The 21,572-nt window shown below is 46.3% G+C and overlaps 1 protein-coding gene across 2 annotated transcripts in view; it reads right to left on the reverse strand.

Annotated features, from left to right (window-relative positions):
• The window catches only part of LOC142564627 (venom metalloproteinase BumaMPs1-like), a 37,153-nt gene that overhangs the window by 1,906 nt on the left and 13,675 nt on the right, over window positions 1–21,572 (reverse strand). For both annotated transcript variants that reach the window (XM_075675697.1, XM_075675696.1), the window contains 5 exons: window positions 18,298–18,350; window positions 15,220–15,328; window positions 6,156–6,323; window positions 4,425–4,566; window positions 2,991–3,104 (listed from right to left, as the gene is read on the reverse strand). In XM_075675697.1, the coding sequence (XP_075531812.1) occupies window positions 2,991–3,104; window positions 4,425–4,566; window positions 6,156–6,323; window positions 15,220–15,328; window positions 18,298–18,350 (586 nt within the window). The remainder of the gene's footprint in view (window positions 1–2,990; window positions 3,105–4,424; window positions 4,567–6,155; window positions 6,324–15,219; window positions 15,329–18,297; window positions 18,351–21,572) is intronic.

Here is a 21,572-nt window from a genome sequence, read left to right on the forward strand (position 1 = left end):
GAAGACAGCGAAGCTGTATAGGCGAGTTCTCACAGCTTTCGGAAGTACACTGGGTCTATTTGCTGGCTCACGGCCTCGCTCGAAAGCAGCAGCAGTTGCTATCCGAGTGCAGTCGGTACTGGCGGCTTTTGTAACGACGGCACCCACACGCGGTATGTTACAGCACTGTGGAGCCAGCTTTCACCTCCACAGCCCTATGAACCGACCTCGATCGTGTAGTCGGTATAACGCGGTGCGAGAAGCAAAATTTACGGATTACTGGTTAAAGAATGTATGAATGAAATTGCCAGTTTCGTTGCAAGGGCGGAGCGCCGACTGCGATAGCAGGGTCTAGCGCTGCGCTTGAAATTCTCGGCCGGTGTTTTAACTGCACGACTGACGCGGAAGCGACATACGCGGGTGCGCCACCATATCTGGCACCCTTAAAAGGGTTGACACGCCGAATAAGTCCTGTAATGACAACTCACGGCAGCCACTAGGCTGCCAGTGGAGGGTGGCGATATGGGCTTGTTGGTCGGTCATCATTGAAAGGTATCTGTATAGCGCAACAAAACAAAGACGCAAGAAGCGAAGACTATTACAGATAGGGATAAGCACGAATGTGTAAGGCTAATAATGAAAATGGAGCAGATCCCCTCGGCCGCTGACCAATGCATCGTCGAACCATTACTGTCATTGTCCGCGAGAGAGCTGGCTTACTTGCGCACGGAATAAAGCCTGAACTGCATTTTCATATGTCGTTTAGATTTTCTTCTGTTTTCCAGTTGTATCGGTTTCAGATTGCTTTCATACTGTCATGTACGTAAGTGCATCCTCATGGTTGATTCATAGTGCGCACGTGGTTGTTTGGGGGCATAAGTATGACCGATCCCGGAAGTAAAATTTTCGTTGTTGGTAGTTAGCACTTGTCTTCGTCTTCGTTTCTTATTGTGTCTTTGCGTTGTTGCGCTATACAGATATCTTTGAATGATGCCGTAGAGAACCACGATATTAAAACCGGATCACTTTCAGGTTCGAGCACTGATATTGTTTTTCACGTTATTATTTAATATGCCGCATTTACTCGCATAATTTGCGCACTTTTTTTTCGCGATTTTAGAGCTCCGAAAAGGGGGAGCGCAAATTGCGCGGAGATTTCGCGAACACATCCGAAATAACGTGCAATATGTAGTAACGCGCGGGGTATATACATCAAAAAGAAAATAAATTATAGCACAAACGAATGGTACTTGTTTATTTAACAGAATCTGCACGTACTTTAACCAGCCAAATCCGGTCATGTACGGTCTAGCCGGAATCACTGGTCGAGAGGTCCGACTGGGAATCATCGTCGCTGTCACCGCCCTCGCAAAGCGCATCGTCCTCGGTTCCCTCGAGCGCGTTAGTCTTCTTGAAGCTCTTCTCGACAATAGTGGGGGGAACCAGGTCGCACGCTGCGAGTATCCACTCGCAGGCCTCTCTAGTGGCGGTCTCTTTATTCAGCCGGTGGGAGTGAGCCCATGCTCTCCGCCGGCTATCCATTCCACGTACACCTTGCGCACGTAGTCCTTGAAGGGTTTATTTTCGGAGACATCCAAATGCTGCAGAACAGGTGTTAGTCCGCCCGGGATAACAGCCAGGTTTGTTCTCGTGTCCCTCAACTTCTCCTTTACCCTGTTCACGAGATGGCCTTTGAAACTGTCGAGCACCAACAGCGCTGACAATCGCAGTAAGGCCCCTGGTCGCTTACCCCAGACAGTGTCGAGCCAGTCGTTCATCAGTTCTTCATATATCCAGCCTTTTTCTTGGGCGCGGATGTGAATACGGCCTTCAACCTTCAATTTGGGCAATGTTTTCCGCTTGAAGATCACGAACGGCGGTAGTTTTCTGCCATCAGCTGTCACCGCAAGCATAACCATGGAGCGTTACTTTTCGCAGCCGGTTGTCTTTATAGGAACGAACGAGACGCCTTTCTCGCTCACTATTGCGTTAAACTTCCGAAATCAACCAAAGATGCGCTGCAGCGCTGACGCAGAAAACGAGGGGCAACGAGGAGAAAAGTTGGCGCCACTGGCCCTCACGCGCCTCCGATGCAGAAAATAATCCGTGACGTGCCGCGTGCATGCATTCTCACGGCGAGAGAGATGGGGAGATAGAGGGAGGCAAACGCTCGAGCAGTTCCGACAACCCGTTAACAGGCTCACGTGTTCGGGTATGGTCCATAGAATATAATATTCTAGAAACTGTAGTTCGGGGGCTTCCGGAGAAGGGACTTCGCATTCGCAGCCCGTCTTGCGTGCGACTGCGCTCGCCTGCGCGGCAGGAGGCGCGGTCCTCCAGAGTCTCTCCGTGCTCGCGCGCCGGCGAGCTGGCTCGGGTGGGACGGGGAGCGCAAAACATGCAAGTAAATTTTTTTTTGTGTGTAAAGCTGGCTAAATACGAGGGGTGCGCAAATTATGCGGGTAAACAGGGTACATTGTCTGAGAATATTTAGGACAGAAGGGACGCTCTGTGAATGTTACGCATAATGAATTTGTTTGCGGGCAGCCATGCGCAATACTTTGAGGAATAATTTGGTGAAGGACGCAAGACCCAGTATCAGTAACTTTAGCGGTCGAATAATATAGAATTATAACTTGTATTCATGCATGGATATATGCAGATGTCACTAATTACTTAAAAAATATTTTGAGTTTCACGACGACGCCGACTACAACAATTCGGTTGGATTGTGCATGTAATTGATATCGCACTAAAACAACGCTATAGGTTTCTGTCTGTTCAGATGAGATGTGCGCAATGTAACCTTTATGTTGAAATTATTTATCACTGCGTTTCATTGCAGAGTCACAGCTCTGTTATACATTGCATCGCTTTTACATTTAATGTAGACCATGTCGTCGCAAGCCCAGCGTCAGCGCAGCACCAGACTTGTTGCGGAAAGCCCATTAATTACAAGCTTGGTTGCAATAAGCCACATCAGAGCGAGAGTATTTGATAATGTGAATTACCTTCCCATGTACACAGCTCATTCCATCAGGAACAAATTCCTTCCGACACTTTCCAGCCCCGTATGATGTTTTCAGGCAGCACATCATCCTGCACTGTTTGAGCTGGTCTGGTGGCTGTAGAAATAAAGACAACGTTGTTTTTATACAGACCATAAATTAAACGCTAACGCATATCGCTGAAATAAGTATTCTCGAGGAGACAAGTGGCCAGAAAACCGTCAAAAGTGGCAGTGATAGAAAGCAGTCTTTCCATTTCAGCGATTTCTTCGCCAGATTTAGCTTCTTTTGTTTGTTTAGCGACAAATGTTGAAATTTTGCTGCAGGCGACATTTTTATTGACGTCACATAATTGGTGACAATTTAGTGCTTTCGAAGTCGAAAAGTTGTTTCAAAAACAGCCCATATAGAACGTACTTTATTACTCAAAATCTACGTGTAAGTGGCCGAAATTGGTGGTATGAGGCGTATAGGATCTCTGACCATGATGAAGCAATATTTGCCTTAACCGGATTCAGTGTGATCACAAAATGCATGTTTCTTTTCATTCTTGGCGTAACCGATTTCTATTGGTCCTAACGCTCCGGATTCGGCACTTTTACTAAATACAGTTGAATGGTGGACGTTTACTAGTTTTACTGTGAGACTTCAAACGCAAAAGAAGAATGATAAGATAGATCAACTCTATAAAGGCGTATAGATATGAGCCGTTGGTCTTGCTCACGTGAGCCTGAACATACTGCTCCTCTAATGCATGGACTTTGGACGAAGGAGCACTGTGAAGAGTCTTCAGTTAGGCGGAGGGGCGGAAGAAGTGCATTTCAATTGCACATAGGTCACGTAATCGTCACCGCCGTGTTAAGTGGCGACGTTATGCGTCTTGGTAATATTGCTGCCCTTTCAGTAGCGCCGAGAATGAGAAATGACTCGGGAATCAAGGACGAGTAAGCGCCTTTGCATGTTAGGAATAAGAAATCGCTTGCGCTCTTTTCCATCGTTCGGTATTTGGAACCTCATAATTTGAGAGTAAACGCCTAATTTCAGGTGTCATTGTTCGCTGTTATGGAAGTATAATTGTAAAGTAATAATAATTCGGAAAGCTCACCCACCTGCGACATATGTAGAATACGTAAGAATCAGCTAATAGAGCGCGAGGACTGGAGTACTATACCTATAACATTGAAGTGCTACTGCATCAAGTGGACTCATGGCAGAAGAGCTTCAGCAGTGATGCATGATTGTACAGGCTCCAGAACAGAGAGGTAGGTAAATTGGAGTTAGTTCACAGCTGGTTTCATTGTGACTTCGGTAGCGGGACAACGCCGGGAGAAGTGGTGAACTAATACGATACGCGCTACTCTTACAAATGACTCTTTTTAGTGATAACGAAATACTGAAACACAACGAGAAATGGCAAAAACAAAAATTTCAGCTCACCTGAATTGCCAGACCTAGTCCTTCGTCTGATAGTAGACCGGCGCAGTAGTCTTCCGCAGTCATGATTTGACCAGGAAGTATTTTGCCTCGGGTTCTCATACTTAATGACGCAGTTTCCGCTAAGCACTTGCCTGGTACGATTCTGTAACCGCATCGAGAAAAGTCCGGGAAACGATGCATGAAGATGAAACGTCGTCACACGTTAACGTAAATGTTCAAGACGAATCGAGCTAACGCTTGGAAACAATGAGAGTAAACTATGTTTCTCTCTCGTGACAACGACTATCATCCGTTTTTGTATTTCCAGTATCCCCCCTGTTTGTTGCACTGGCTTAATTATGAAACCAAGGAGCGTGCACTGTAGAATAGGTCATGCGTAGAAACCAGCTGTTGTGCGATGAAAAGTTCCAGTCCCCGCGCAATTATGCATAGAAGATTTTCCTATCAGCATTTTTTCCTGGCGTAGTTTCAATTTACGCTGAAGATACGCGTAAGCTGCTTCAACTATTATGCCTTGGTCACATACCTGCGCTATGAAATGTTGTGTCTGTTTATGCCTACCATTGTTATGTTTGTTTTCTTTGTTTATTATGCAAACTCAAGCTATAGAGAGCACTGTTGCTTTTATCCTGCTGTTCCTTTCCTCCTTGCGAAGATTGGAATAAAATTTAATTCGTTCATTCATGTTCATCGCGCTTAATTTATGATAAAGCTATTTGATGGTAGCATTACTAATCTGCAACATGCAACAAATTATCATGTAGCTCTGAATGTACACTATCATATCAGCATCGTCACCTATAAAGTTAACGAGTGTTGTAAAGCAATCGCTCAGATGACATATTTGTTTTCTTTGTTGCAAAGCTTATTTGTTTCCAGTTTTGCGCATATCTGGGCAAGTTGGAGTTTCGAATCCACAGTAGGCTTCTGCCCAGAACTGACAACCTTCCAAAAATAATTATAGAAATTCTGGTAGGATTCAGTTGAGTTTTTCAAAGAGTGCACGTAGAGGTTGTGTTTAATGCAACTGAATGTCATGCACAATCATCGCAAGAAGGAAACAAAACACACGCGGAGGAAAGAAAGAGAGAAAAGAACCGAATAAAACCTGGACAGAGAAATCTGCCTGCAGCTTCGAGAGTGCTCTGCCTAGGTATTATTCGTTCTTTTTTTTCGTGCGCTTCGTGCAATCCTGGCATCCTCCTGTGTTCGTCAGTGGTCTTTGTACGTTCACGCTTTTATCAACAATGAAGGCTTCGCGGATTCTGCGTTGAAAGCTACCTGTGTAGTGGTATGGGTTGCTGCTAAGGTAGCACACAGGGAACACTGACACAAGAACATGAAGTGAATGCCAACGTTACGCCTTCTTCTGCCTCATTTCATGTTTAAATGATGCCATATTTGAGTGCAAGGGCACGTTCACAAAGACGTCGTACGGACACACGTCACGAGCGCCTGTGATCACGTGTCTTTGTGTCTTCTTTGTGTATGCGCCTTTCCGCTACGATGTTTCATTAGGCAAGCACAACTAGCGCACCAGAATGCCCGTCTGAAAGTCGTGTTTCTGTGTCTGTGTCCCCGCGAGTGCAACCTTGGCTGTGCAATCATATCGCGTAAAATCCTACCGTACCAACTCGCATCTCTTGATCGAAGCTGTTACGAATACTACCGTTGCTTCATTTCTCTTTTCAGGGAAACTTTGAAAGACTTATTGATTGCAAACGACCGCACCTGAGGAGCCCCCGAATCTGCGCCTTGGTGCAAGGCGAGAGCTTGTATTTCTTGACACCACCATCCACGTAACTCATCAGGTATCCTTGCTTCCAGGAGCACGGCCGGCCTCCCTTGTTGTTGGGAATCCATGGGGCGCCTGGGCCTCCATCGTGAGATGAGCCCAAGCTAAGAGGAGGAGGAGGAATAAGCATTTATTGTAGAACCAGCACTTTATGAAACGCAATCTTTTACCGACTCAGTAAAATATGAGAAAAATATTCCTTCGTTTAGTGACAACAGCAATTTACTCATGTATTGATTTGTGGATCGGCAGGTTTATTGATCGAGAGCTTCATTATGTGACTGCGCTTAAGAGGAAGCGTCACCACGTGGCAAACTTCTGTTTCTATATTTAAGGGCGTACGAAGCGCAGAAATACTTTTCTAAGACAACTGCTGATTTGAATGAAATTTGTTGCGTCTGACAGATAGTTAAATTCTACTGACTGCACCAGGCATACTTTAGGTTTAGAACTCGAAATTTGTCACAAAAATCCTCATGCACTGCCCAGTTTAAAGCGAAAACGATACACGAAGTGTACAAACTTGTACCTCTCAACGAAAAGCACATGTCTTAGTTCTGTAAGCTTTTCTTGTTAGGAAATCTAAAGCGGACAAACTAAATATATGAATTTACAGCTTATGTAAAGTGTTCTAATATTTACGAGGGCTTTGCTAAAGTTCTACTCAAAACTTACCGGTATGTTGCATAACGGTGCGTGATAGATCAATTTTGTCCGATAAATATATGTTATTACGTCTCGTTAGACCATTGTGGTATCGGTTTTATTTGTGGAGATACAGAGTTCTAAAGTCGACGGTTCAATATTCTGAAATGTTTCAATTTTCAAGAATCTGCCTGAAGAGTTTCACAGATTAAATAAAGAGTTCAATTAAAGAGATGACATTCCAAATATTTTCTCTCAAATACCACAGCCTTCATTAAGATCGGTAAAGCAGTTTCCGAGGAAAAGAAGATTTATGAATTCCCATTTGCTTACATTGGGCGTCTCATGCGTGTGTTTCCACTTAAAGTTTCAAACATCTGAGTTATTGTGAAGGGTGCTTTGAGATTTATCTTTACCCCTTTGGTAGCCATTATTATTTGTGGTTCAAGTCACCTTTTGTCTCTTTAAGAACGAGCGTGCCTTGGACTACAAGCCATACCTTCTTTAGTCTTTTTATCTCACTCAGTTCTTCGTTTCCCGAACCTGTCACATTTCTTTCGATATTATACATCTTTTGTTTTTGATATCCTAGGGAAAGGAGCCGCCATTATCACTATAAGGTGTCTAAGTTTCTCCCGTATATTCATTTATATAAAGGTAGCTTTTGGCACCAGCGGTTAGTGACCGTCTATTGAATTACATCTATACGATCGTTTTCCCATTCAGCCGTGTTGTGAATGCCAGCTGCCGCATAAGGCAGACAGACACTCGCCCTTTTGATCTTATTTATTTTAGGAGCAGGAGACATTGATGAACTTTGTAAGAAAGTTAAAGATTTTCGTTGCTGAACATTTACAAGACCTTTTGCCGTTCTGAGCACCATCATCGCTGCTAGGGAACGCCGGAGAAAAACAAAACAAGAAAAAAATTTGTCTTTGCCACGAACACTTTCATCAAACTTTGCGAATAGAAATTTCCACCTAAGCGACTATTATCTGGAATCTGACCTGAAGCTCTGTATCATAATGTGAATTTGCCGTAGCGACAGCAACTTTTGTATGAAGCCTAATCGATGCTTCATTTTTACGCGAAAGCTGATTTTTTCGAGGCCACAGAAACCACTCCTGTCGCGAGAAGACATCGGTGCCTTTTAATAATTCGTTGATATCTTTTTCAAGTGGGGAATTTTTTTCGTTGCATATTTAGCACCGTCTTCTTGTGCTCATTAATAGACATGGAAAGCACAATAGTGTATGAAAAATATACTGACAACATTTGCATATAACCTACAAAATATCACCTCAATTTAAGTTACCGCCATTCGAAGCAGCTAAATACGTTGTTGCAGCGGGAAATGTTAAATACGAAACAAAAGAAAGCTCGGCAGCATGTTACACTCCTGCAACACATGAATGCGAAAGGCTGCTTCACACGTAGTACTACACTAAGTTATACGATTGGAGGGGTCCGACTTCTTGCAATCCATAACGAGCGGCACTGGGAAGTAAACGCATGGCACTGCAGGTCGACTTCCTCAACGACTCATGCGAGCACTTAATGCACTACCTAAAGGTTCTTTCTTTCCCTCTTTCGTTCTTTCTTTCTTTGTTTCTTTCTTTGTTATTTTGTTCGTTTTTTGTTACGCTGTCTTTCTTTGTTTTTCTTTCTGTCGTTTCTTCCTTCACATTCAGTTATTGCATCTTTCCTTGCTTACGAGGTATGAACCATTTCTGATGATGATATTCTTTTTTTGCTTGACGGATTTTTTGCATCACTGGGTGGGGGCGCTGCGAGCAACCGAAGCGAGCGGACGCGTGTCACATGCGCTCCGTGAATTTCGGGTGTTTTGGCCCGGTCAAACCGATTGGATCGCTCAAATTTTGTGGGAATCGACGCCGGAAGCGAAGCGGACCACGAGGACACCAAATTCAAGCCGGCACGTTCAAAATTTTCGGATTTACCGCACTTTGAATTTTCCGAGTGGCCGACCAGGCGCTAAGCCTAACGAGGCCTAGCACGAGTACGGGGCTTCGAGGTCTTCCCCCGGCCTCGGCCAGCGGCGAGGCGGACCCGGAGCGATGGCTCGACACGACATCCCAAGCTACGACCACCTCACGATATCAAGACTACTGAACACCGCCACCGAGGCGCAAGATTTCATGGAACAAGACCCGCACGAAGCCGTCGTCGCCGCACCGTCGATGGCGGTAAGCCTAACCCGAGGAGGAGGCCCCCGACCGACACCAGGCAGCATCCCAGCGACAACGTCGGCCCCCGCGTCGGCGTCAAACCCGCAAGTAAGCCATTTAATTCGAGATTCGGACCCGGAATGGGAAATCGCCATGTCTAGTCGGCAAAAGAGACGCCAGCTCGGAGGCCCGGTTTTGGCGGGAACGGCGCATGGCAACATCCAATCACAGAACGTCATGATGTCAGGCGCCGCGCCAGCTGCGCCCGGCGAAGGAGTGAGAGGAAGAGCGCCGCCGCCGAGGAGGAGGCTGCCGCCGCTCCCGCGCGAAGATTTAAAGATCGTCCTGAGGCCGAAGGGACTCGCAGTCAAGGACTTGCACACGCACCAAGTGGCGCTGGCGGTGGTGGCAGCCACCGGCCAGGGCTGTAAGGCGGAAGACTTTGTAGTCCGGCTGCGCAACGGCTCCAATATTATAATCATCAGTACCAACGACGAAGAAGCGGCCCAGAAAATCAGACGGATCACTGAGCTGATTTTTGGCGGGAAGAGCTACGCTATGAACAGCCACGTCGCGGCGCCCGAGGGGACGCTGCGCGGAGTCATCCACGGCGTCGACCGGGGACTGCGGCCGAAGAAATGAAGGCGCACCTCCACGTCCGCACCCAAGGAGTAAAGGTCCTGGCAGCCAGAATGCTCGGGCGATCCAGCACCGCCGTCGTCACTTGCGACGGCCCACGTCTCCCCAAGCAAGTCATATATTACGGCGGGGAGATGTGGTGCTACCCGTATCGCCCGACGCGGCAAGTCTGCTACGCCTGCGGTCAGCAAGGACACCGGACAGACATCTGCCCGAGCCCGGAGTCCAAGACCTGCCGGCAGTGCGGCAGCCAGAATCCAGTCGAAGCCCACGAGTGCACACCCAAGTGCCTGCTGTGCGGGTGCGACCACGCGGCCGGCACCAAGGACTGCAAGATGAGACTCAAGACGACGAGCGAGCTGCGGTGGGGCAAGCCGCCACAGCCGCAGCAGTAGCGCCGCAGCCGCAGCAAGAGCAGCGGCGGCGGCGTAGCCAGACGTCCACGGTGGTTCTCGGACGAGGGTGACGAGAGCCAGCAGAGGGGGCGGAGCCGTAGCCGGAGCCGAATCCGGGACGGGTCCTGGCCACCCCCACCTCCGAAGGGCCAGCAGCCAAAGAAGCAGCAGCAACAGAAGCAAGGAGGAGTTAAGGTAAGCTGGGGAGCCGGCCCTCCCATCACGCTTTTTCCAGATGCTCCGCACTCAAACCCAAACACAGACAATACCAAGGACAAAATAATAGAGGAACTAAGGAAAGAAAACCAACAATTAAGGAGACAACTTAATGACATAATTAAAGAACTACAAGAGATTAGACGGCTAGGTTTCGTCTCGCCGCCCTCGTACTCCTCGCCTATTAGGGTAGCTTCGCCACCGAAGACCCCTAGCCCCGTTAAACAGGTGACCGGAGAACTAAGCTTTGATGATAAGCTAGAGAGCTTTATGCAAAGTATGCAGCAAATGCAACAGGAAACACAGACACAGATGAAGGATATGCAGAAGGACCTGCAGAATACCCAACAAAAGATGGCCCTCCAGGAGCAGGGATTCCGAAACTACATTAAGAACCAGAACACTCAAAAGATAATAGACTCTAGAGAAAGACTATTTAACGAGCGCAGTTTTGGCGGTAGCACAGAAACCCTAGGAGCGACTAACCCATCGACCTCAACAACACGGCAGGAAACAACCAATTAGAGATTTGGCAGTGGAACTGCAGGGGCTACAAGCGCAAGGAAGGGCTCCTGCAGCAACTCATTTATCACAGAGGAACCGCGCCAGACTTGATACTACTACAGGAAACCTTTAGCACTCCGGCACTTAGGGGCTACACGTGTCTGGAGAAAGGGAATACCGCGACACTCATAAGTAACAAAATCGTCACCATAGCTCACGACGAGATTAAGGATACAAAAATCGAGCACGTGATAACGGAGATTCTTCCTAAAAAGAAACGGAAATCGAAGAGCACTTTCGTAATTAACGTATACAGCTCGCCCAAACAAAGGGACGGGGACTTTCTAAAACTTTTTGCCGTAGCCAAGAGGCTAGCGGGACACAACAGCCTAGTGCTAGCGGGAGATTTCAACGCTAAGAGCCCCCTGTGGGGTTACGCCAAAGAGGATAAGAAAGGGAGGGAAATTAGCACGGCCGCGGAAAATGCGGGATGCGAGCTCCTAACCGACGAGGCCCAGCCTACCAGAATGGGTAGCACCGTCAGTGTAGACACGTGCCCCGACCTTACGTTTGTCAAGAACGCCAAGAACGCGGAATGGGAGAACCTGCTGGAAAACCTGGGCAGCGACCACCACGTCCTCCGCCTAGCACTCGAGGCGGAAAACACGAAGAGAAAGATCGGCTCGACCAGACTGACGGACTGGGACGCCTTCAGAAGACACTGCAGAGAACTGGGCGGCGACATCACTTCCCCGGAAGAATGGAGCCAACAGCTGAAGCAAATCCAGGAGCTCTACACCCGCGAGGTGGACAGAACAGAACAGGCACCGGAGGTGGACAAGCGGCTGTTGGGGCTTTGGGAAGCACGCCGCGGCCTCACCAAGCGCTGGAAGAAGCAGAGAATGAACAAGAAGCTAAAGAAGAAGATTGCGGAGATCACCAAGAAGGCCGAGGAGTACGCGATGCAACTGGCCAGACAGGGGTGGCAGCAATTCACCGGCTCGCTAAACGGCACCCTCAGCACGGCCAGGATGTGGCAGATACTCCGAGGCCTACTGGACCCCAGCAAGAGCAAGCGAGAGAGCAGCAACTCGATCCAGAGGCTGATCCACCAATACCAAGGCACCGACGAGCAGCTGCTCGAGGAGGTCCGCAAGAAATGCTACGGAACGGGAGAGCCGGAGGGATACCGCGATGAGTACCGAGGCGAAGACAATCCGGACATGGACCGACCCATCTCGAGGGAGGAGGTCGTCGAGGTCATCAGATCGGCCACCAAGAACACGGCGGCGGGAGCGGACAGAGTCCGGAACTCCCTCACACGCAACCTGAGTGACGGAGCGATAGACCAGCTCATCAAGTACCTAAACACGCTGTGGCAAGAAGGGAAAGTTCCGGCGGAGTGGAAGCATGCCGTCGTCGTAATGATCCCCAAGCCCGGAAAGAAAATCCAGATTGAGAACCTGAGGCCCATCTCGCTGACGTCGTGCCTAGGAAAACTCTACGAGAAAATCGTCACCAAGCGCATCCAGCGGCACCTAGAAAACGGAAGACAGTATCCAAACTCGATGTTTGGGTTCAGGGCCAACCTCTCGACGCAAGACGTTCTGCTGCAGCTCGAGAAGGAAGCCCTGACTACAATGCCGAGAAAGGGCGAAAACGTCGTCATGGCCCTCGACGTCAAAGGGGCCTTTGACAACGTCAGCCACGAGGCCATCATGGAGGGCCTCAACAATACAAACTGCGGAAGGAAGACCCACGACTATGTCAGGGACTTCCTCTCGGGCAGAACGGCGACGGTCGGCCTAGGCGAGCTGAGGAGCGGTATCTTTGCAACGCCTAGCAGAGGTACGCCCCAAGGCTCGGTAATCTCGCCCGTACTGTTTAACGTGGCGATGCTGGGCCTTGCGAAGAGACTCGGAAAGATCCAGGGAATCCGGCACGCGATGTATGCGGACGACATCACGGTCTGGACCACCTGCGGAACCTTGGAAGAAAAGCGAGCGGCGCTGCAAGATGCGGCCAAGTGCGTCGAAGACTACGTGAAGGAGAGGGGCCTCAGGTGCTCCACCGAAAAGTCCGAACTGCTAAGAGTCGGCAGACATCCCACCAAGGCGAAACTGGAGGTCAGCCTCGAAGGACAACTCATCCCCGAACGCAACATGATACGCGTCCTCGGCATGTGGCTGCAAGGCAGCAGAAAGTGCAACCACACCATCGGCCTCCTCAAGAAGTCGACCGAGAACGTGAGCAGAATGATAAGCAGGGTCTCCCAGAAGAGGCACGGCATGAGAGAAGAAGACACTCTCAAGCTCGTCAACAGCCTGATCGTCAGCAGAGTCATGTACTCGCTACCCTACCAAGTGAGGACTAAAACGACCAACGAAGAGATTGAAGTCGTCCTGAGGAAAGCCTACAAGACGGCGCTGCACCTGCCGAGAAACACCTCCAACGAAAAGCTGATGCAGCTAGGGGTGAGCAACACCTTCGTCGAAATGTCGGAAGCACAGCGGAAAGCGCAAATGAAAAGTCTAACGGGGACCTACACGGGGCGAAACCTGATCGGTAGGCTGGGCTTCGAAATAGGAGACGTCGACCGGTACGAAGACGTACCGGCGGGAATTAGGAAAACCTTTAACGTAAAGCCTATACTGAAGAACATGGATCCCAGGCTCCACGAAGGCAGAAGGAAAGCTAGGGCCGACTACATAGAAAAGACAGTGGCCAGAGAAGAGAACACTCTCTTCACGGACGCGAGCATAAGTGTAATAGGCAGCGAGGCAAAGGCCATCGCGGTAGTAATGAACAAGGAGGAAAAGCTTGTGTCGTGCGTCTCGGCCGAGATATAGAGCTTAGGTGAAGCCGAGGAAATCGCCGTGGCGCTGGCGGCGATGCAAGGATATAGGGAGAATAAATCGCTAAATATTCTCACAGACTCGAAAGAGACCTGTCGCAACTACATGAGGGGCAGAATATGCAAAACTGCCCTTAGGATCCTCAGAGGGGGTAACCCCTCGGAGGTGGCGAAAATCATACACAATCTGATCTGGATACCTGGACACGAGGGCATAAGGGGTAACGAGGCGGCGGACGGTCTAGCTCGAGCTAATAGATTCCGGGCTGGGCAGCAGCAGCAGTACCGCGCTAGTTACTACAGGGGGACTAGATTCAAGTACCCACCGCCCCATAGAGCGCTGACGAAGGAGGTAGCAACGGGCTGGCGTAGGCTCCAGACAAACACCTTCCCCAACCTTTTCATATTCAACAAGATGTTCCCAACGCAGTATAGGGACACCTGCCCCTGGTGCGGAGCTACACCCACACTCTATCACATAACTTGGGAGTGCGAACGAAACGATGCATTCCGCGATCATAAACCCCCGAGTGCGGAGCATTGGGAGACCCGGCTCGTCAGCTGCTAGCTCGCCGTCCAAAGAAGGATGGTGGAGCACGCTAGGGACGCGGCCAAACTCTGTGGAGCCCTGGACTGAGGGACCACCCGTGCTGAAGAGGCTTCCCTTCGACGAGAAGACAGCGTGAAAAACAGAAGACCTCGATCCGCGAGAATTCCATTTTATAATTCAATAAATGTTTTTTTTTCTCTCTCTCTCTCTCTGCATCACTGGACTAGACGCCGCATTTTCCGGGTATGAGCCATCGCAACGAGCCACTTAAGCCCTCCGCCTTCAAAACTATTGAGGATACTATAAGAATCAAAAAGAAGAATGAAATGTTGATGCTGTCAGCATCGTTTAAAAGGAGACGAGTAGGATATGGTATAGAGAAAAAAAGGACGTAATTGTAAACATTGTTAGCACGAGTCGTTACTGACTTGTTTAGTCTTTTCTGTTCCTCTTATATTTAGTTCACATGTTGCTTGACTCTTTTAACGGTGCCAGCGACTCTCGGTATTAGTGAAAATCGGTTGTTGCGATGTTAACACCTTGTCACGTACATTTTGTTACATAGGTCGTGTTACCTTGCAGTGATGCCCATTGAGACAGTTTAGGAAATTGTTATTCTATTCGCTTTTCATTGGCGGCTGATATCGAACAACGAAATCATGTTTCAAGCGGAACGAACGCATTCATTTAAGTATTGAAAGTTACTCTAGACTTGGTTCGACGTCAATGCTGCCAACCAGTTCAGGCGACTGGAGAACGTCAAGATGAAGGACAGGGTGACCGTGTCGACAGACTGTACTATACAGACTATAATTCCCGATTTTAGGAAGTTACCACAAAGAACACACGGGACGATGAAAGAAACTACAAGAAGCGGTAACCTCCCAAATTCATGATTCACCAACTGGCCTAGAACCACAGTCTTCTATAATTCTTGCCTGCCTGAAGTATGCACTATATTTTTTTGTTCTTCTAAAGGAAGTGGACAGAATCATACGAAATACGTACATGTGAATAATTTCATGAGCGGCGGTGTAAACTCCTTTGAAGGTGCCGGCCATGTCTTCGCCGATGCCGACCTTCAACGGAGTGCAAAGGGTGGCCATTGCTGCGAGACCTGTAGACGTGAAAGTGAAGACGCATTTGACCAACAGAGAACCTCAGAAGTTTGCTGTGTACAGCCACACAACTGAAAAGCCCAGAAGGGCGCACAATTACTTCATAAGTTCAAAAAATTCGCAAAAAAGATCGAGGACACCTAAGCACTTCTTATTAGTTGTGAATGCGAAAGCATTAACGCCTATTCGAACGCCATGGAGCGGTCTTTACAGTTACGAACTCCGCGCGGGCAAGCGAGCGCATTGAGACTCTTGACGCGTCTTGATTTGGTCTTACCCAGCTGCAGGTAGAAAGGAAGCGAGAACTTGTGCGGACAAAGAACGCGTGGACAAGAAGATTCAAAGAGCGAGGGTGACGTGGGCGTCGCGGCGATGCCCTCTTCCCTCACGCAGCACTTGGCGGGCAAGCGCAGCAGAAGGTGTTCCCTTTCGCCCACTATTCCCCGTCGAGGCGCTCTCGTTCCGTGGCGTCCCAGCCAATGGCAACGCGAGTTTAAGAGCCGTTTTGCCGCTGCAGACGACAGATGCGAGACTTTTTCGCTCAATAAGCCATTTTAAGACGCTTTCGCATCAAAAAGTCGAGTGCCCGACTGTGGACTTGCTTGTGTCTCATCTAGTGCACCCGTATGCAGAGAAATAGAGAATGGAAAGCGTAGCCGAAATTAATTTTACGTTTAATTTAAATCTACAGGTAAGAAGGTCAAAGGCGAAACTGAAAGTTGGTGGCAAGAAGTTCGGCAGCATGTTACCCACCTGTAACACGTGAAGGCGAGAGCCTGCAGCACACGTGGTAGTGCATTAAGTTATACAATCGGAGGGGTCAGACTTCTTGCAAGACTTGACGGATCGCGCTGTGACGTAAGCTTGTGGCGCTGTAGGTCGACCTCTTGAACGACACGTGCGAGCACCTAATGGACTACGTAGAGGTTCTTCCTTTCTTTTGGACATGCATTCTTTGTTCTTTCTGTATTTTCTCTTTCGTTCGTCATTTGTTTCTCTCGTTTTTTCATTCGTTCCTTTGTTCGCTCTTTCTATCTTTCTTTTCTTCCTTCTTTCTTTCTTTCGTTTCCTCCTACATATTCAACCATTACATGTTTCGTTTCTTACGGGGTATGAGCCATTCCTGACGAAGATATTTTTTTGTCACACTGGACTAGACGCCGCTTTCCTCGGCTGTGAGTCACTGCAACGAGTCACTTAAGGCTTTCGCTTTAATAACTTGCCGTAGGTGCGAATGAAACCCCATCTTCCAGATTACGCCGATGAGGCTTCCCCAATTAAGCTACTAAGGCGCCGTCCCTCCACCCACTTCCTTGAGCAATTGTGTATGCGTGAAGGATTAGGCGTGGGAGTTTTAGCCGGCGCCTCTCCGTGAGCGGCGCTGTTCGATTAAAAATGACAATAGTCATAAGGATTAGGTTAACATTTATGTTCAAACAAATAAAGCAAATAACTTCCTCTGTACATCCTCTGGCTTCAATGTTAGTCACTTTCTATGATTGCGACTAACAGACAACAAAATAAAAAAATAAATAAGCTAGCCACTCTGATTTTTTTGTTCGTGTAGTTGCTCTATTGCATTGGTTTATTTATCCGAAACTGTCTTCTCTGTCTCTCGGCCGCATCCTTGCAACGAGCGGGATGCCACGTTGGACAGTCTAGTTAACGTCATCACATATTTTTCCTTTGCCGCTTTTTGCCTTTCAGTATGTCTCGGCGTTGCTCCACCGATTTTGTCTGGTGATGCATGTGGCAAGGCGTGGACCTCAAAAGCAGCGTGTGCTAAATGTGGCGAGTTGGTTCCCTTTCGTGGTGCAAATGAAGCAGGGCTAGCCTAGTTACTACAAAGGGAGAGGCACGCCCAACCCTGAATAAGTAAAAAGTGCTAGAAGAAATGAGTCAGAGATGATAAGCAAACAATAAGTGCGCTAATGTAGCACTGTAATCATAACAGGCCAGGGTGTTCAAATAAGAAAATTTTGCGAATCGAAATCGAATAGCAGTATTGGCGAAAAACGGTTTCCACATATTGGTTCGGATGCCGAATATTTTCTCATTTCCCAGGAAAGTGAAATATAATGTTGCACTTAATAAATGTACAGACTAAAGCGCGTCTAGTAAAAGCTTATTCTTAGCATTTTTTCTTGCGTGCACGCAATTTTCTTAACTACCGGCCGGCTTCACAACTGAGAGATTTGTAAATGCTAGTTACATAATTTGTTGGGTCACAACCAATACGGGAATAAAACAAAAGAGCATCACGTCAGTATATGCGCGTCTGTGTCACTTTCATTGAGGGAACCAAGAGTAATAACTAGAGAACTGAACGTCATCTTAAGAACATACACCCGGGATGAGATCTGTAAAATAAATAAAAATACGCTTTGCCACATTGTAAACGACAAATTCCTAGGCTGCATAAAGGCGGTGGCGTACTTATTGAATGGGGACAAGTAATTGTTAAATGAGACGATGGCTGGCTGTATGCGTTTGATAAGGAACTGCTGTTTTTTAGTGAATCTGCACCTATCCGTCAGCCGTGAATTAGCGTATGATTAACAGAGAGTGCCAGATTCATTTGGAGGTCAGCGCTTGCCTCGACCATTCTGCCTCGTGATTCCACTAGGTGCTGTTATCAGTTAATTTTGAGCAGAAACGAATATTGGGCAATTTCTAATAGTGAATACTCTAATCATATAAGCATTCAGCAGGGAAGACTATTCAATTCGTATTCGAAATATGATATATTAACACGCCCCAGTAATAGGTGCTGATAGACACCGCAAATCTATAAACAAATAGCGCTAAAAGTACACAAGGCTTGTACATTTTCGTCTAAAGACAAGAAGGAACACTGGCTGGAACAGTTTACTTAAAATCCTAATAAACAAGCAGGAAGTATAGCCTCTCGTGCCTTCCTTTATTTTACGATAGAACAGGTAGTGATTTGTGCAACGCAAGCCCTTACCTAGAAGGTTGCCCTCAGGTATGCCAATGAGTGGTATTGTAGCCAAGTCTTGCCTGAAAAAAGTATGAGTGTTATACTTGTATGTTCTGATGTTTAACCAAGCTAATCCCTATTGCCACATCGTGTGGCAGAGCAGGGAACTGAACTGAAGAAGTGGTGCACGAGACCCATTATGGCGCTACGCGTCGACGCCTACGCTCAGTAAAGCGCGGGAGACTCAGTGTATATTTAAACACGATATATATATATATATATATATATATATATATATATATATATATATATATATATATATATATATATATATATATATATATATATATATATATATATATACTTGGGCATACACGATATTCTAACAGACATTTAGAGAAAAAAATGGCGCTGGACAGGTCCTGTAATGCGCTGACTAGATAACCGTTGGACCATTAGGGCAACAGCATGGGTACCAAGAGAAGGTAAGCGCAATGGAGGACGGTAGAAGATTAGATGGAGTGACTAAATTAGGAAATTTGCGGGTGCTATTTGGAATCCGTTGGCGCATGACCGGTGTAATTGTAGAACGTAAAATTGTAGAATTTAAATAAATAAATAAACGAAATAGTAATAAATAACGCAGGGAGAGACCTTCGTCCTGCAGTGCACATGAATAGGCTGATGGTGATGCTATGTATATATATATATATATATATATATATATATATATATATATATATATATATATATATATATATATATATATATATATATATATATATACATGAGAGTATCGCACGCATAGAGCGATGAAGTGAGTTCGTATCCCACCTGCGGCCACTTTTTTGTTTTTGCATGCACTTTCATTTCCATTTATTTATGATTTCTTTAATTCAACTAACAAGTACAAGTACTTTCCCGTATGTTGTCTTTGGTGTCATTGTTGGGTTCCTATGGTGTATGTATATATATATATATATATATATATATATATATATATATATATATTCTTGGTTGGGAAAAGGCGTGGGAAAAGAGCCGTCGTCCTAAATTCCTGTCGACACCCTCGTGAGCACAAAAGCGTGAACCATTTCCATCCACGAATGGCCTTGTTGAAGAGCATCCGCCGTGACTGTGGGTACAAAATAGGTACAAGCGCACTCCTGGCCTGAAGCTCGGTCATTACGGGATCAAAATTCTAGGAAAGGGCTTTTGTCCTCAACTAGAAGGCGTCCCCACCTCAATAGGTTAATCTTCGGCGCCACATAGGAAATGGTCACCATATGAGCGGGTCAAACATCACGTTATTTTTTTGGGCTCCCGAGGGTTTCGACGGGAATTTAGGGTGCAGGCTCCTTTCCCAGGCGTTTCACCCATGAAGGAAGCCGAAGGCCGGGTGCTTTTGTGCCCATCTCAGAACCAGTGGGTGCCCTGCGGCGGCGGGAATCGAACCCACAACCTAACGCAGCCGAAGCGGACTCTCTGCAACTTGGCTTTAATATCCATAACCGACTATATTCGTCACTCAGCAGATACTGGTAACTTCGTTGATTCGGTATTTTTTTGCTTCACTAATGCCTTTTGGTACGATTAATCATAACATACTTTTCACTCAGCTAGAAGCCCTGGGAATTACAGGTCCAGTAATAAAACCTCTAAAAAGTTACCTGCATGACAGAGAACAAACAGTTTCTTCAGAAAGTGCTTATTCTGGTACTAAAGTTATTAATCAAGGTGCACCCCAAGGCTCCATACTAGGTCCCTTGCTATTTTCTATATATAATAATGAATTACCCGCGTGTCTTAAACCTGTACATTGCGTGCTATACGCAGACGATGCTACCATCTGCTCGAGTGGCGTATCTTCAACAATCTTAAACTAAACAACCAGCTCGAACAGATTGTTCTTTGATGTTCTTCGAATCATTTAATTTTCACTCCTACCAAAACTCAATTCATGATTTTCTGATCAAGCCAATGAATGCTCCCCGGCATGCCTGAGATAACTCTGGATGGTCATCACATTTTCGTCACCGACTGCGTATCATTTTTGGGCATCAAACTAGATTGCACATTCGGTATTAGAGCAATAATCAAATCAAGGGCATATTTTTCCAAAGACGCGTCAGTAGCATTATATGTTGCTTTCAGTCACAGTCACATTAATTGCGGCATTATTTCCTGGGGAAGCCATAATGTCATACCACATGTGTTCAGCACTTACAAAACCAATCAATACGCATTATTATTACCAGCGGCTTTATTACGACTAGCAGCACCATTACTTCATGAAAACGACATCCTTCTTGTTCTTTTGTGGTCATAATTGTGGACTATCATCTGGCAATTATGTTTTATAACTTACTTGCTAAAAAGCTTACATTCGAGTTCATTCGGTCCATAATAATAATAATAATAATAATAATAATAATAATAATAATAATAATAATAATAATAATAATAATAATAATAATAATAATAATAATAATAATAATACTCGATTGGCACGTAACTGCAATTGTCTACGGCCTGTAATTCATTCTAACTAAGGGAAAATGCCATCGTCATTCGCGGCTATAAAACTATGCACTGCTTGACCGAAGACCATTAAATATTCATCCTTTCATGCACTTAGCCATGCCGTCAGGCTATTTAAATGTATAACTGAGTTTTCATCGCTCATTACAGTATCTCTGCCGGTATGTTTATGCACTATAGGATTGTACACTGACAATTGTTTTTCGTTTGGTTAATTTCACTGTGTTGTGTTTTACGGTATTTTTTACCTAGCTTGCTCATTTTCCACATGTTTCCGCATTCTTATTATTAACCAAAGGTCCCGTTCTAGTGTCTGTCTTTGGGCCCCTCGTCTGTATATTATCTGTAGCCCATCACTGTATGTAAATAATAATAAATTGAGATTGAATCTTAAACAGATAAGTGTTATTTATGGATATCTCTGAGCCAATGTTATTTCTTTGTTTTATGCAGGAACCGAGCATAATAGGACATCTGCGTTCAGGAAGATTGGCCATAAATAAAACCTGTGACAGAAGCTGAGGAAAAATTTGAAGAAATTAAAGTAGATGAAGGAATCCAGCAAATATAATTCGTCATTTCATTATTACCTCGGTGCGCTTTCGATTTGTCTGTGAACATAGATTACATGTGCAGGTTTTATGTACGAAGTTGTGTTTTTTTTTGTTAAACAGGAATGAAGTGAGATATGTGGTAAGCATATGAGGTTTATAGGAGCGACTTTGTTGATACCCGCATGTAACCTTTGTATATGTATATCC

Source organism: Dermacentor variabilis, chromosome 11 (assembly GCF_050947875.1).
Source record: "Dermacentor variabilis isolate Ectoservices chromosome 11, ASM5094787v1, whole genome shotgun sequence".
NCBI classification, from domain to species: Eukaryota; Metazoa; Arthropoda; class Arachnida; order Ixodida; family Ixodidae; genus Dermacentor; species Dermacentor variabilis.